General features: G+C 48.7%; 9 protein-coding genes across 9 annotated transcripts in view; 3 read left to right on the top strand and 6 right to left on the bottom strand.

The window, feature by feature from the left end:
• The window catches only part of VTN49DRAFT_2565 (uncharacterized protein), a gene marked incomplete at both ends in the record, with an annotated part of 3,605 nt that extends 3,337 nt beyond the window's left edge, over window positions 1-268 (top strand). Inside the window, one exon of the mRNA XM_069410304.1 lies at window positions 79-268. Within this exon, the coding sequence (XP_069269123.1) occupies window positions 79-268 (190 nt within the window). The remainder of the gene's footprint in view (window positions 1-78) is intronic.
• Window positions 269-1,893: 1,625 nt separating this feature from the next.
• On the top strand, window positions 1,894-2,410 carry VTN49DRAFT_2564 (uncharacterized protein; the record flags this gene model as incomplete). The annotated part of the gene is made up of 2 exons (XM_069410303.1): window positions 1,894-2,094; window positions 2,156-2,410. The coding sequence occupies 2 exons, from the start codon at window positions 1,894-1,896 to the stop codon at window positions 2,408-2,410; spliced, it is 456 nt and encodes a 151-aa protein (XP_069269122.1).
• A 692-nt stretch (window positions 2,411-3,102) lies between these two features.
• VTN49DRAFT_2563 (uncharacterized protein) lies at window positions 3,103-3,636 on the bottom strand (the record flags this gene model as incomplete). The annotated part of the gene is made up of 1 exon (XM_069410302.1): window positions 3,103-3,636. The coding sequence occupies one exon, from the start codon at window positions 3,634-3,636 to the stop codon at window positions 3,103-3,105; it is 534 nt and encodes a 177-aa protein (XP_069269121.1).
• Window positions 3,637-4,627: 991 nt separating this feature from the next.
• On the bottom strand, window positions 4,628-5,371 carry VTN49DRAFT_2562 (uncharacterized protein; the record flags this gene model as incomplete). The annotated part of the gene is made up of 1 exon (XM_069410301.1): window positions 4,628-5,371. The coding sequence occupies one exon, from the start codon at window positions 5,369-5,371 to the stop codon at window positions 4,628-4,630; it is 744 nt and encodes a 247-aa protein (XP_069269120.1).
• A 322-nt stretch (window positions 5,372-5,693) lies between these two features.
• On the bottom strand, window positions 5,694-7,197 carry VTN49DRAFT_2561 (uncharacterized protein; the record flags this gene model as incomplete). Its single annotated transcript, XM_069410300.1, has 10 exons — window positions 5,694-5,733; window positions 5,791-5,960; window positions 6,013-6,262; window positions 6,309-6,449; window positions 6,504-6,541; window positions 6,612-6,634; window positions 6,685-6,846; window positions 6,906-6,991; window positions 7,040-7,071; window positions 7,123-7,197. 10 exons carry the CDS (start codon window positions 7,195-7,197, stop codon window positions 5,694-5,696), a joined length of 1,017 nt encoding a protein of 338 aa, XP_069269119.1.
• A 2,275-nt stretch (window positions 7,198-9,472) lies between these two features.
• On the top strand, window positions 9,473-9,880 carry VTN49DRAFT_2560 (uncharacterized protein; the record flags this gene model as incomplete). The annotated part of the gene is made up of 3 exons (XM_069410299.1): window positions 9,473-9,524; window positions 9,603-9,697; window positions 9,746-9,880. The coding sequence occupies 3 exons, from the start codon at window positions 9,473-9,475 to the stop codon at window positions 9,878-9,880; spliced, it is 282 nt and encodes a 93-aa protein (XP_069269118.1).
• A 271-nt stretch (window positions 9,881-10,151) lies between these two features.
• VTN49DRAFT_2559 (uncharacterized protein) lies at window positions 10,152-10,844 on the bottom strand (the record flags this gene model as incomplete). The annotated part of the gene is made up of 3 exons (XM_069410297.1): window positions 10,152-10,400; window positions 10,456-10,701; window positions 10,752-10,844. 3 exons carry the CDS (start codon window positions 10,842-10,844, stop codon window positions 10,152-10,154), a joined length of 588 nt encoding a protein of 195 aa, XP_069269117.1.
• Window positions 10,845-11,423: 579 nt separating this feature from the next.
• VTN49DRAFT_2558 (uncharacterized protein) lies at window positions 11,424-11,657 on the bottom strand (the record flags this gene model as incomplete). The annotated part of the gene is made up of 1 exon (XM_069410296.1): window positions 11,424-11,657. The coding sequence occupies one exon, from the start codon at window positions 11,655-11,657 to the stop codon at window positions 11,424-11,426; it is 234 nt and encodes a 77-aa protein (XP_069269116.1).
• A 48-nt stretch (window positions 11,658-11,705) lies between these two features.
• Window positions 11,706-12,285, bottom strand: part of VTN49DRAFT_2557 (uncharacterized protein) — a gene marked incomplete at both ends in the record, with an annotated part of 2,141 nt that continues 1,561 nt past the window's right edge. The window contains one exon of the mRNA XM_069410295.1: window positions 11,706-11,800. Within this exon, the coding sequence (XP_069269115.1) occupies window positions 11,706-11,800 (95 nt within the window). The remainder of the gene's footprint in view (window positions 11,801-12,285) is intronic.

The following is a 12,285-nucleotide window of genomic DNA, read 5'->3' as shown; positions in this document are numbered from 1 at the left end:
TCCACAGCTAGGTTATAAGCCAATGAAATAACGGTAATGATCGTTGGCTGGTAGGGGCTAACAACCAATGTATTGCAGCAGGAGCGTTCTTGGGGTACTCCTCCGAGGTACAACATTGCCTCAGTCGCAGCCAACCAGCACCGGAACCACCACGGATCCGGGGAGCCTACGCAGGGTCGGTGGAAAGTTCTCCAGAGTCCGCCCGAAACTCTTTTACGAGTTCTCTGCCAATTCCGACGACGACGACGACATCCACGAGCGGAAGTGACAGTTATGGGCCACGTTTGTCATTTCGAGGATGAGAATGGGCATGTTTCTGGAGTGCGGATGAAGGTTCACAGTAGTTCCGCGCCACTTGTGTGAGTGATAGTTGACAACTTGGACACGCAAGGACATATTACCCATAGGCTTGATAAAAGAACGATAAAGTCAGAATCCTGCAAACTTGAAGAGAGTCTCACGCCCGCACATCCTGGGATTGTTGGACTTTCTCTGGGTCCCAAACATCGTTACCCTGGTCTACGAGTACGAGCATTCAGCCGTCTCTCTGGCCAGAATGACTCATGCGCCGAATGTGGTATTCAGCGACGGGGACATTGCCACAGTATGTCACGATATCCTGATCGGCCTCAAGTACATACACTCCGAGTTGGACATGATTTATGGATCCCTAAGTTGCATCAATGTTCTCCTTACCATAAAAGCAAAAATCAAGATTGGTCGGCGGAGTGATCAAAACACTTCCTTTGGCCGTTAACTCAAAGTATCATCCAACAAACATAGGAGACAGCATGCTCAGAAAAGGACGCAAAAAAGACGATCGGCCCGACATTGAGACGGTCGGGCGTATTGCAGAAGAATTCGGCGCTTCTGCGCTAAAACTTCGAGGAGACCAGTCAGTGGCAGTTCAATTTATCAGGGCAACTACCAGCTCTAGCGTGCAAGAACTTCTGAAGGTTGTTTTTGATGATGAGAGCAGATGAAGGATGGCTAGACTTAGATGTAGCACCCGGAACTAATAGAGCCCTGGACATCACTGGCAAGTCGTTATCGTCTTCAGTGGAATTGTCATCGTTGTTCGTCTCATTGGCGATCCATGCAAAAATGCAGGCGCTTGTTGGCGACGCGGTGACAGATGATGATTGTATCTATTCTCTGGCACGCTTTCCGGTTGCTAAGTTGTCTTACGACTGTTGTGGTACTTTGACGCGAGTCGGTCGCAGGCACGAGGTGGCCTGGCGCCCTCTCGAACAATGTCCGACGCGTGAACGAACAATGGTACGAACATGGCCCTTTCGCCATTCTGCCGCTCGTCGACTCCTGTAAAGACGCGAGCACCTAGTCGTTAGCGATGAGCACGGCAGCCAGTCTGAGGCTGGGACACTCTTTCGTGGCGGCATCGTGATATGGTGAGGGAGTGGCACATAATCGTCAATTTAAAAATGAGGCCTCATTCAAGTAGAGAGACAGGATTATCAACGTGGTTCTTGAAATGGCATTGGGAAGTGGAAGCTTGATACAAATGCTGAGCGTGTCGCAACTGCAGAATTGTGTTTTCTTCGCTGAAAACGGCGTGCCAAGACTGGCACATTTTGCGCCCGATGGATTGTCGACCCTCGCCAAGATTCCACGTCGAAACTAGGTGTCCAATTCCTCCTTGCCTTTCAACCCCTTATGGCCTGTGCCCCTCATGTTACTATATGTCATCAACGGACTTCCCATGCCCCTCTATCGTGCCCCTCCTTTACGAATTTTTCACTTGTGTTCTTATTCTAGTCGCCTCAGTTTTCACAGGTGTGTTCTTCACGATCCCATCCGGCACAGCGATTCAATCATTCAGGTAACAATATCATTTTACGCCTTACCTGGCCCAGGTGTCGGCACGTCGTTGAAATGAGTCCAAAGAAGCTCCCACCGGCTGCAGAAACTATCCGATGCAGAATAAAAGATCTGATACCTGACCTGTCGGGTGAGAAAACCGAAAACTCAGCGACAGTCGCTCGAAAGGAAGAGGGGGGCTGGAGCTACGAAGGGGATGCCCTTACGAAACAAGTGGCTCTCCTATCGAAGGAGCTTATATCTTCAAATCTTAAAGTATGTCTCCCTGCCTTTCTTTTGACGGATGCGGGATGTGAGATTGGCTTACTCAATATAGGATTGGGCCTGGGCCGTGATATACTTTCAGCACCAAAAGCCTGTGGAAATGGAAAGGGGAGGGTTTTTTATTCCTCTTTGCGATAATCCGTTGTGCGAAAAAGGGCCGATGGAGCTTAAAGAATTGAGAAGATATTATGAGGAATTGGGGGAAGGATTTTATGATGAAATCAAACCCGCCTTCCTCGTGATGAATAGTGGATCGGCTGCCTTATTCATCGCGCCAAAACACCCGGAAGCTCAGCCGACACACTAATCAGATGACGAATCTTATCATTCTGTATTCTAGTTTTTTTATGTACAGAACTGGAGGAGTTTTTAGAATTTTTGTGCTTGTGTGTTGGTCATCCCAGGTCTGCAGAGGAATTCTTAAGGGACCGCGGCTGAGGCGCACATTCGCAAAGGAGGATCTTCATTCTATTCCGTAGCTATTTGAAAGTCTCGCATCTGTACCTCTTAAGAATTGAATCAATTTTTTGTACCTTTTTGGCGGCGGACATATTACTCCTGGTCCTGGAGATCTGTGACCTTGACTAGATTTAGCGCGATGTCGCAGTTTGCCATGTTGATGGCTCGAGACGGTTCAGAGACGGTCAGAGACCGACCTTAAGAAAGAACGCGTTGTAGGAAGAAAGGGGCAAAGCAGGAAACGAACAAAAATGGCGTGTTGATGACAGATGATATACGTAACTGTTGGATTTACGGGCGCGTTACGGTATTTTACGGAACGGACACGTGATGGCGTCAAGTGATGTTCACTTTAAAAAGAACCCACAAATCCCTGAGAGATTTCTTCCTGTCGCTATCCTCGGACCTGGTACGATTGTGGTGAATTTGAGAACGACAGCTATAATTTTGTTGAATCAAAATTCATGTACTCCGTACTCAGTGTGAGATGGAGTAGCAATGGGAACTGTGCATATTGTTATGAAGCCGGTCACCATGCCCTTATGCTGCACCCAACACTTCATTGCCCAGCATTGATTGTGCATCATGTGAAGATTGACCAGGGCCCCGGGGCTTATTGGGAAGCACAGCACGATTTTGTTTCCGCTCCGTGAGCAGATACTCACGCAATTGCTTGGGCAGCTCCTGTGATATCATATTCCGTCGTGTTGTGCGTGGCGAGTGAGCGGTTCCCAGAGAATGAGAGCTGGCAATGTCACGTCCCTGCCTCCTCATCATCATAGTCAAAAGCGACTGTCTCGACGCCGGAATCGGTTCCATGCGCTGAAACAGCTTCTCATCTACGCTTGACTGGCTGTTTTCTGTGGAATCTTCCCAGAAATCTTCCTCTTTCGTTTCGATTGTATCGTTGTCATCCCTCTTGGTCTGCTTTGATGTTCGTGACTCGGCAGAGTCCTTTGCTGAATCAATAGTGTTGGGAGCTGCTTGATTGCCGGTAGGATGTTTAACAAGCCCTTCCGTAACGGAGCTGCGTAGGAAGAATATGCCATACTCTTGTTTGCCCGGCAACGTCATCTGTTGTGACTGGGTGTTGGCGGTTGACACCTGTGATAAGGATGGCAAATCTCCCAAATCAATGCAAAGTGGGTTAGAGGCGTTATGCTCAGGAACCGTGGCTAAGGAATGGAGAGCAGAAGCGCACGCGGAGGTGGGAGTGGGAGAGAACACTGGCCAATCGCGAGGTGAGGAGTTCAGGAAAACCCGCCGAAGAAGTTTGATAATAATTATCATCTGTGTCAGATACATGGACATGATGTGCTTTCCTCTCCAACCATGGATGTCGTTCTGAGTTTTGGATGGCCTTATGTGTGGCTGATTTTTCTCTGTTTCGCCTCCAAGAGCAGTGGAGTCAACAGAGGTGGACAACGGAGGCATTTCTGCATGTAGAAATATGCTGCAAGAGCAGTGAGGCTCAACACGGAAAGTTTCGAAAGTCTATAGTCGCCACGTAAAGTTCTCTAGTCACCGGCCGTCTTCCACGTAGTCTCCGCACTTGGAAAACACTGCACTCAAGAGTTAGACATGAGCCTCCTTTGAATAATGAGCGAAGATACATGACCTACCTCGCCACATGCAATACAGGCTTCTCGTGTTAAATGTGTCCATGCAAAGAATTCGAGCAGCATCGGCAGTTAGGACGGGCGTTGGTACATGATGCTGAGGCATATCCTTCTGTATATCAGCGACACAATGGGGTTGCCCCCCTCTTTGAATGTCCTCGACCAGAGCACGGTAAACTTGGGAATCCCGAGTTTTTTGATGACTTCGTCACCGAACACGGGACGCACAATATGAGCGTTTGTCGAAGTTTCTGCCGGCCGTTTCCGAGGTAGCGTGAGGATTGTGTCCGGTGTATGCACCGTGGTTAAGCCCAAGACAATGTTTTGTCCTGCCATGCCCAACAGAGGACATCATCTTTCACCGAGAAAACCGCAGTGCCCCAGTCTATGTTTCTGGAATATTCCTTCAGTTCCGCGAGAGCTTTGGAAATAGAACTTGCCTTCGGTCATGCCGTGCCACACGCTCCGCAACCAATATGTCGGAGCTCCTTGAACAATGGGACGGAGGTGAAGAAATTATCCATATAAATGGAATACTTCGCCTCGGGTCCACGCTTCTCGTTCCCTTCCGCGCGCGAAGGGAGTCCTGGCAGCTTGGTGATGAGATTTATCACCATGGAGGCGGTAGGACTTAACCCTGGGTACTTAAACAGCTCCATTATGCCCCAGAGTCGACTTGTCCATGCGATGGCGAACACATACCCCCTTTCAGCTAAGGCAAAGATCTTGTACCCCTGCTTGATTGGCTCGTGGGGCATCCTGTACGAATGGGTGGTCCGCCCGAAGCATCGGACCATGATTTCGTCAACTGATAACCAGGACCCTGGCTGATAGTAACTGGTGGCAGCTTCTTGGAAACAGTTCGCCATGGGCTCAATTTTGTACCACCACTCTTTGCTGTTGGATCGCTTTTGTTCGTCATCCTCCCGTGGATCAGACACTTTAAGAAACCGCTGGATCTGTTCGAACCGCACTCGGCTCATGTACTGGGAGGGCAGGTGTGATGGCACTTTTCCGTCACGCCTCCAAAGGTCTTCGACAGATTTAATATGGTGAACGCCCATGTAGATCAATATTCCAACGAACACCTTGATCTCCGTGGGCGACGTTGGGTGCCAGGCTCTTGCGTGAGGGAATCGGTCACCTCCGGCCAGCTTCCTTGCCGCGTACGAGTTCGTGTTGCGACTCATTGCCTCAAACAGGCTATCCGGAAGAAAAAGAAAGAATATTTCCTAGCTGGCGGCCAAGGGGATAGTCCGCCGTAATAATAGCTGTATTTCTCTGCTCTTCCAGATGTCCTGGAATCTCAACACCTATATATACAAGAGACTAGATCCCACAACTATGACAAGATAAAACATGTACTAGTAGTAAATATAAAAGGCAGGCTGAACAGCGCTGCTAATTGTGAAGGACAATGACAGTGAAGACAGAAGTGGATGATACCCAAAAGTAGCGTCTTGTACAGAAACGGTACTGTATTGTACCTTTCTCACCACCTAGCAACATGTTTCATCTTCGATTTTCTGGACGACGACCATAGACAACATAACTGCGAGTGTCGTGGTTAATTTCACATGTGTCGTTTTATGGCTCCAGGGATACTCACAACGTAAACATCATATGAACACGGTGGTCCCGGCCGTCGCTGCGGGCTTGGCTGGCAAGAATCGTCACTTCTTCCTTCGTCCAGTTCTTGTGCCGCGTCAAGGCGGCAAGGGCGACAGCTTCGAAACCACTCGCTTCAGCCTGTGCTTGGTTCCAAGCACCTATTTTCTTCTATACGAAGAATTAGTACCTACTAGGTTATTGCTGGCGAGAGAAAACTGACAAAATAGCGCTCCTTTGGCCAGACGCCGTAGGGAACCCAAAACTTCTTCACCTGAACATCCACAAAACCGGCCCTCTTGAACCACTCCTCCAGCTTCGGGCCTGGACAGACCTCATAGCCGGCCATTTCGAATGCCCCGTAGACTTCTCTGTAGTACTTTTCAAGGCATGTGCCCTTGAGACTGTCGTCCTCGGAGAATGGATTGGGGTCCCAGTCCTGGAACTCCACCCAGCCGCCAGGCTTGACTGATCTGCCTTCTGTTAGAGAAAAGGCAAAGAAAATTCCCGATGGCATACCGATAGCACTGCTTAATCAGTTCCTCGTAGTTTCTGATTGACAGAGCGAGGAATCGAGCGTGAATAAAGTCAAATGGGTTATCTTCATACGCCCAATCCGATTCAATGTCATCGACCACGAACTTCAAGTTCGGAGGGACCCTGCGAGTTCCCGTCAGTCGAGCAACCCCTCAATTGTTCCTTAGTCAGACTGACAATGCCGGCTGAGTCGGACTCAGGTCGCATCCGATAACCTGAATGTGTAAAACTGGTTTCAGTATTGTGTACATCTGGCATCGCTCTTCGTGATATTGTTCCCTTTACCTCAGCTTGGGGGTGTAAATCCGCTATAATGATGTTAGCACCTCCGCCGGCGAAACCCAGCAAACGAACTTACCAAAGTCAATGGCCCAGAGGCCCGTGCCAGTTCCCAGGTCGATCACCCGCTGCGGCTTTGTGATTGGAGCCAAATATAGTCTCCGCCATAACATCGTGAGAAACATCTCGTGCAACATGTCGAGGCGGTCATTTTCCGTCTCGTCATTTGGAAGAAGGTATGCTAGAGAATGACGATCAGTGTACAGACCTTCGATGATCAGGCAAGACGTCAAAACTAACATCCATCGTGGTATCCATGATACCGACGGCCGTTTTCATGTCGATATTCAAGCACCGACGAAGTTAACGACGCAGTGTACGACGATCTATATGTTGTCAGCAAGCTTCCCGCATCCGGACCTTACGTCACGAACAGTTCATCGCCATACGATGAGTCGTTCTCATACTATGCATCCCAGGTAAGAAACGCATCTAATATACCGAAAATATCTCATACCGAGGGATCCACTTCAACATTTGCCGGGTCACGGCCTGCATTGTCGCTCCGTTCCTGAGATGACATTTCCGCCATGATGAAGTGATTCCCTTCTGAATCTCGGGACGCAAACGAATCAGAGGACCAAGAATCTTGAATATGTACGAATTTGGAGGCGTCTGTAGGGAAGAAAGTTCAAATCCAAGAGCTGGCCGCTAAAGCTACAAGTGCTTTTATATAGGTAGGTTAGATGGTCTTAAACTTCTAAGCTGCGATCAGACGAGCACCAATGTGCTTTTCGTCTAAGTACCTAGTTTTGTTGGTCAGAGCACGCTGCGAGCTGCAGCGCCACCCGGCTTTCCCCGGCGAGATGGCAAGATTGGGCTCGAGCGTAAGAAACTCCATAATTGGTTGCAACCATTCGGCCGTATCTGCCACACATCCGAGCCGCGATTAGATGGCCCAGACTCCCGAGCGTCAGAGGGTCTCCACCGTCCAGGCCGCTTGAGAACCATCAACGTGGCTGGAGTGCTGAGGACTGGTGGACGATTTCCGAGGGTCTTGTTGATTTCTGGCGAGTCGAGCTAATCGGATATGAGCGATGGAAATGCGAGAAGGCATTTGAATATGCAGGGCTACAATTGCCCAAATTAGTGGTTCCTTTTTTCCCAATCGCCAGCTATGTGTGACGAGACCGGTGAGCTGCCGGACATTAGAAATGGGCGATTCGACTGCGATCAGCCGCCGCAAGTGAGACATAAGGTGTTCATTCTCCAGTGTAGCAGCAAAAGCCTGGAGGTGAATGGAGCGCCGAAGCCAAGGACAGAAAAGAATAATGGTTTCGTTGTGGTTTCTCGAAGAGCCGAGACTGGTTACGCGGGGCAGTTAGAGAACCCGTCAGCTGATCGACCAACGAAAGGAGATGATGGAGATTCAGGCTTGAGTCTGCATAACAACATCCTGTGCGGGAGAGCTTCCAAGGGCTTTCACTGAAAATCGAGTCTTGACAGATCAACACCTGAGCTGCCCATCTTCTGTTTACTCTTCCGTGAATCCATCCCACCTGGCTTGGCGAGCAGAGGTTTTCATCTAAACTGTGGAGCCAGAGCAAATCTTATTCAAACCTCCATGATCAGATTTCAGAAATGGAGGACTATGTGAGACTTCTTGCCATTAACCATCTAGCCATTGCCATCTACGCAAGTTCAGAACTGGCTTCACGATCTGTCACATACTGCACGCATAGGTTTCAGGGGCTGCGTGACAAATCACGGAACCGAGAAAGGCCGGCGTGGAGGAATTTTTCTGCAAGCCCAGTGATCTGCACTCATTTCATCTGAAAATCATGTCGATACTGACCATGACGGGCTAAAGCAAGAGCTGAATGATTTAGTACATGGAAGAATGCTAACTTGTTCAGGTACGACGAGGTCTCAACATGAAGAAACAGAGACAAGAGAAAGTAGCCGGGGACCGACAGCGTCAAGCACGACTGCCTCCTGGCTGCAACATCGCTGGGCTGGAGGGATTCACAATGTTATAGTAGACGTGAAGCAGGGATCATACATTAGCGCAGTGGGATATGACGATATTGTTGTCAAACTCCCTCCATCGTCTGTCAAACTCGGACAGAAGGTCAGAAAGTCGTTCGTCGGTGTTCGGAGATGTCGAGATCCAAATACTGGTAACAATTTGAAACGTAGGTATTGGAAAGCTATTCAACTCCAACATACTAGGTGACAACGCTATTTCCCAAAGCCGGGACTCCATGGTCACTTCTTTCCCTATATGCAGCGTCGTCGCATACCAATCCATGTTCTTCTGGCCCACAAACTTTCTGGCAAAAGTGAGCCAGATCTTTTGCTTGATAGGAAATCTGATCTTGATTGCATGGACTCAGAGTTGGCCACATCACGTCCGTTCTATTCCTCCGTATTCCGCGGTCTAGATCCTAGATCCGCGGCTAGGGCCGTGCGTGATTGTTGCGTGCTTCGTCCAATTACGGATGTGCGAACTTTACAACATTTATTTATTCGTAGCATGCACCCCTCAATCATCCGTCATCTTCTGTGCAGCATCTCTGGCCCGAATTTTTTTTCTTACAGTATTTTATGAACACCCATGATGGAAGAACTACCTCAGAATCAAGACGTGCATTCTTGGTGGTATGGTTCCCGACCGCTGGTTTTGGTAAAATCCCACGACGGTCGTTCCCAATGGGCCTATATCAATGATTCTGGGAAGATTCTAGAAGTCTTGAGATTTTGCGGTATAACCTGGAGAAATCAAGAGCTTCATGCTCTTAGTTGGGTCTTGACGGAAGACGGAATTCGCGCAATCGAGTGTCCATGGTCAGTTTACAGAAGAGTGGATGGGGCTAGAGCCGCAGCTGGAGTCATCGCATGGGAAGACGCCGAAGCACTGTACGCAGAAGAAGGCAAAGGCTGGACCATTTCTGAGTGGTTGAGTTGGTTGACCATTCCTTTGTGTCTTTGCTCAAGATATTGATACCAAAACGCTGGTCCTGCCCGTCTTCCAGGATCCAGCATCCTCGGCTCCTTTGATTTTCAGATATTGTTTTGTTTACACTGAAAGCGTGAGTCCCAGGATGAGTATCAGAAAGGCTTTGCTAACCAAGCTTCAGGATTCGACGTGGGAATCTTCGTCCGCATTTAGCCACCAATTCTACCACCGTGGTCGTGCCAAGTGCAGCACAAAGAGAACCCAGTGCAAGTTCTACCTCTTTATCCCGCTGATGTCAGTGTCTCGCCAGAAGTAATCAATGCTCAGACAACTAGTGAAGATCAAAACGAGATAAAGCGGCCTGATACAATGTCTCTGGCCAAGCAGGTTGATTATCTACGGCAAGGAGGTGGAAACACGGGTCAAGAACGACCAGTGTATATTCTCAAGAATTTTGCAGCAGTTTGAGAAGAATAAATGGAGTGAGCGGAGGTTAAGTGGAGGATTTGGTTCGATCACTCTGCTCCATTGTTGAGCCAAAGGACCACGTTCACATCTCGGGAACCGACTGATAATGGCTGGGCTTATCAGACATTTCTAAGTGGTGGAGGGCGGACAGATATACCATGTTTCAGTAAGACGAATATAGCTGCCGTCCCAGGTTGCACCACTAATGCCCCAGGTTCAAATTCCACATAAAATCCTTCCTTCAATGGCTTTCCCTCTTGCAGAGCTTCTTCTGGCAATGAATTTTCGCAAAGAGGAATAAAATATCCTTTGTTTATCATCCTTAGAGACATGGAATCATGAACATGTGCCACACGCCAACCCCAATTCTATTCCGCGAATCAGTCTCAAGTCCCACATCCACCACGTGAGTAGGAAACGTACTTCAATATCTGAAATTGGCAGCTCCTCGATCAGAGAAATCACTTGTTCTGCAAGGAGAGGTCCTCCGTAGGTTGTGACCCCGTTTTCTGACTCAACAATTGTCGCCTGGTGTTCGGTGGTTCGAGCTGACAATTCAGGTATCAACTCTTTTATTCTGCAGCGAATTGCTTTTGCGGATTCCGAAAGCTCTTTCGCATTCATTTTCATTTTCACGGACTCTGGTTTATGCAGGTATCTGAAGGTGTTCTTTCCTGGTTAGCCGGAGAAGCCGTTGTGGACGATCATAAAAAACACACCTTCGGAGAACTAGGGTCAAAGCAGCGATTCGGTGATTGTGAAAATGACAGTTTCAAAATCTCTAGTGGAAATGAAATTCCTCTTGAGGGCATAAGCGGATAGTATCAGAGGGGCATTAATCATGTGCAGTGGATGATATCATGAGGAACATCGGACACCCCACCACCCCTCTATGTAGGGGTGTTAAATTGGACTTTCCGCATATTGAAATTTCATGGAAGTTCGGAGATTTTCATGCGCCAAGATATTCTTAAAGGGAGCTTCATAGTCACGTGAGTGTGGTTACCGAATATAGCAGGTAAATACCTCGGGTCGCGCCTCCGAAGATGCGTGAGAAATCCACTGTTACCGGCCAATGAAGTAATGGTAATGATCGCAGACTGGTGCTAGCTCAGCTACCATTGCACTATTGCAGGGCGTTTTGTATACACTCCTTGGTATATGTCTTGGTACGAATGATAACAAGAAAAGGTCTCAGGGGATTTGTGGGTTCTTTTAGAGCGAACATCACCTGACATCATCACGTATCTGTCCCGTAAATACAGTGACACAACCGTAAAATCCAAGAAGATGTAGAAGTTACTCCGTAATTACTTTGTAAAGTAATGCCAAGGGTCCAAATGGGGTACCGAAAGAATTGATGAAACAAAGTGCCAAGCACCTCCGTAACATCACATGATTTCAATGTGGACAGAATATTTGTGTTCGTTTAATGATATGAGCCGTTTTACGGCCAAGCTTGACAGCAACTCGTCCGTTTCGAGTTCGCCGATCGGTAGCTCGGAGAGCCGGCGGAAGAAGTTGTCAAAGTCGGGCTCGAGCTTCTCCATCATGTTGAGCAGCTCCGAGAAGGGGCTGTCAAGGTCCGATTCTTGATACACACGTAGCCCCAAACGCCGGGTCATGAGTCTCTTGTAACCGTTGAGGGAAGATGGTGCGATATTCGTCTGTTATTAGCGAGACGATTGTCTCCCGCGTTTGATCATCACGGCGGCTTGGGCTTCGGACACGCCTTTTGTCTTGAGTATCTCGCCGTCGACCTGGTCACCTGCGCCAATCAGCTCCCTTAGAGCCTATGGTCATCAAACTGAACCACTGCGCGTGCAAAGTGACTCCAGACCACTCTCCCGTCTTTCGAAGAATTAAATAAGCCAGCGCCAATGCCACTAAAATCGCTATTTGCTTTCATTTCATTCTCAGAGTACTGCGCGAAAGCGCAATAACTTCGGCTGCTGGCGGCTGAAGGATCTCAGGGTGCCCTTACGGGATCAATGGTATCTCCTTAATGTGCGGTGGGTTCTGGGAGTTTCCGCGATAGGGATGCTTTACACGCCTAACGAGATTGTTTTGAATCGGTTAAGTGAGATCCTCCTGCCAGAGCACAACGGGATGATGGGAGCCCGCGGTTTGCGCAGGCAATGGCGCACAGTAATCATTAGCCCAGTTAAAGCCAAATGCGGATTGCGCAAACGATGGCACACGGGCACCATAGACCCAGTTAATGCCGAACGGGGTCTGCGCAGACAACGGCAT

The sequence above is a fragment of the Thermomyces lanuginosus genome (genome assembly GCF_041956635.1).
Source record: "Thermomyces lanuginosus strain ATCC 200065 unplaced genomic scaffold VTN49scaffold_27, whole genome shotgun sequence".
Classification (NCBI taxonomy): domain Eukaryota; kingdom Fungi; phylum Ascomycota; class Eurotiomycetes; order Eurotiales; family Trichocomaceae; genus Thermomyces; species Thermomyces lanuginosus.
The sequence above is the reverse complement of the archived record's forward strand: the minus strand, read 5'-3'. Positions and strand labels throughout refer to the sequence as shown.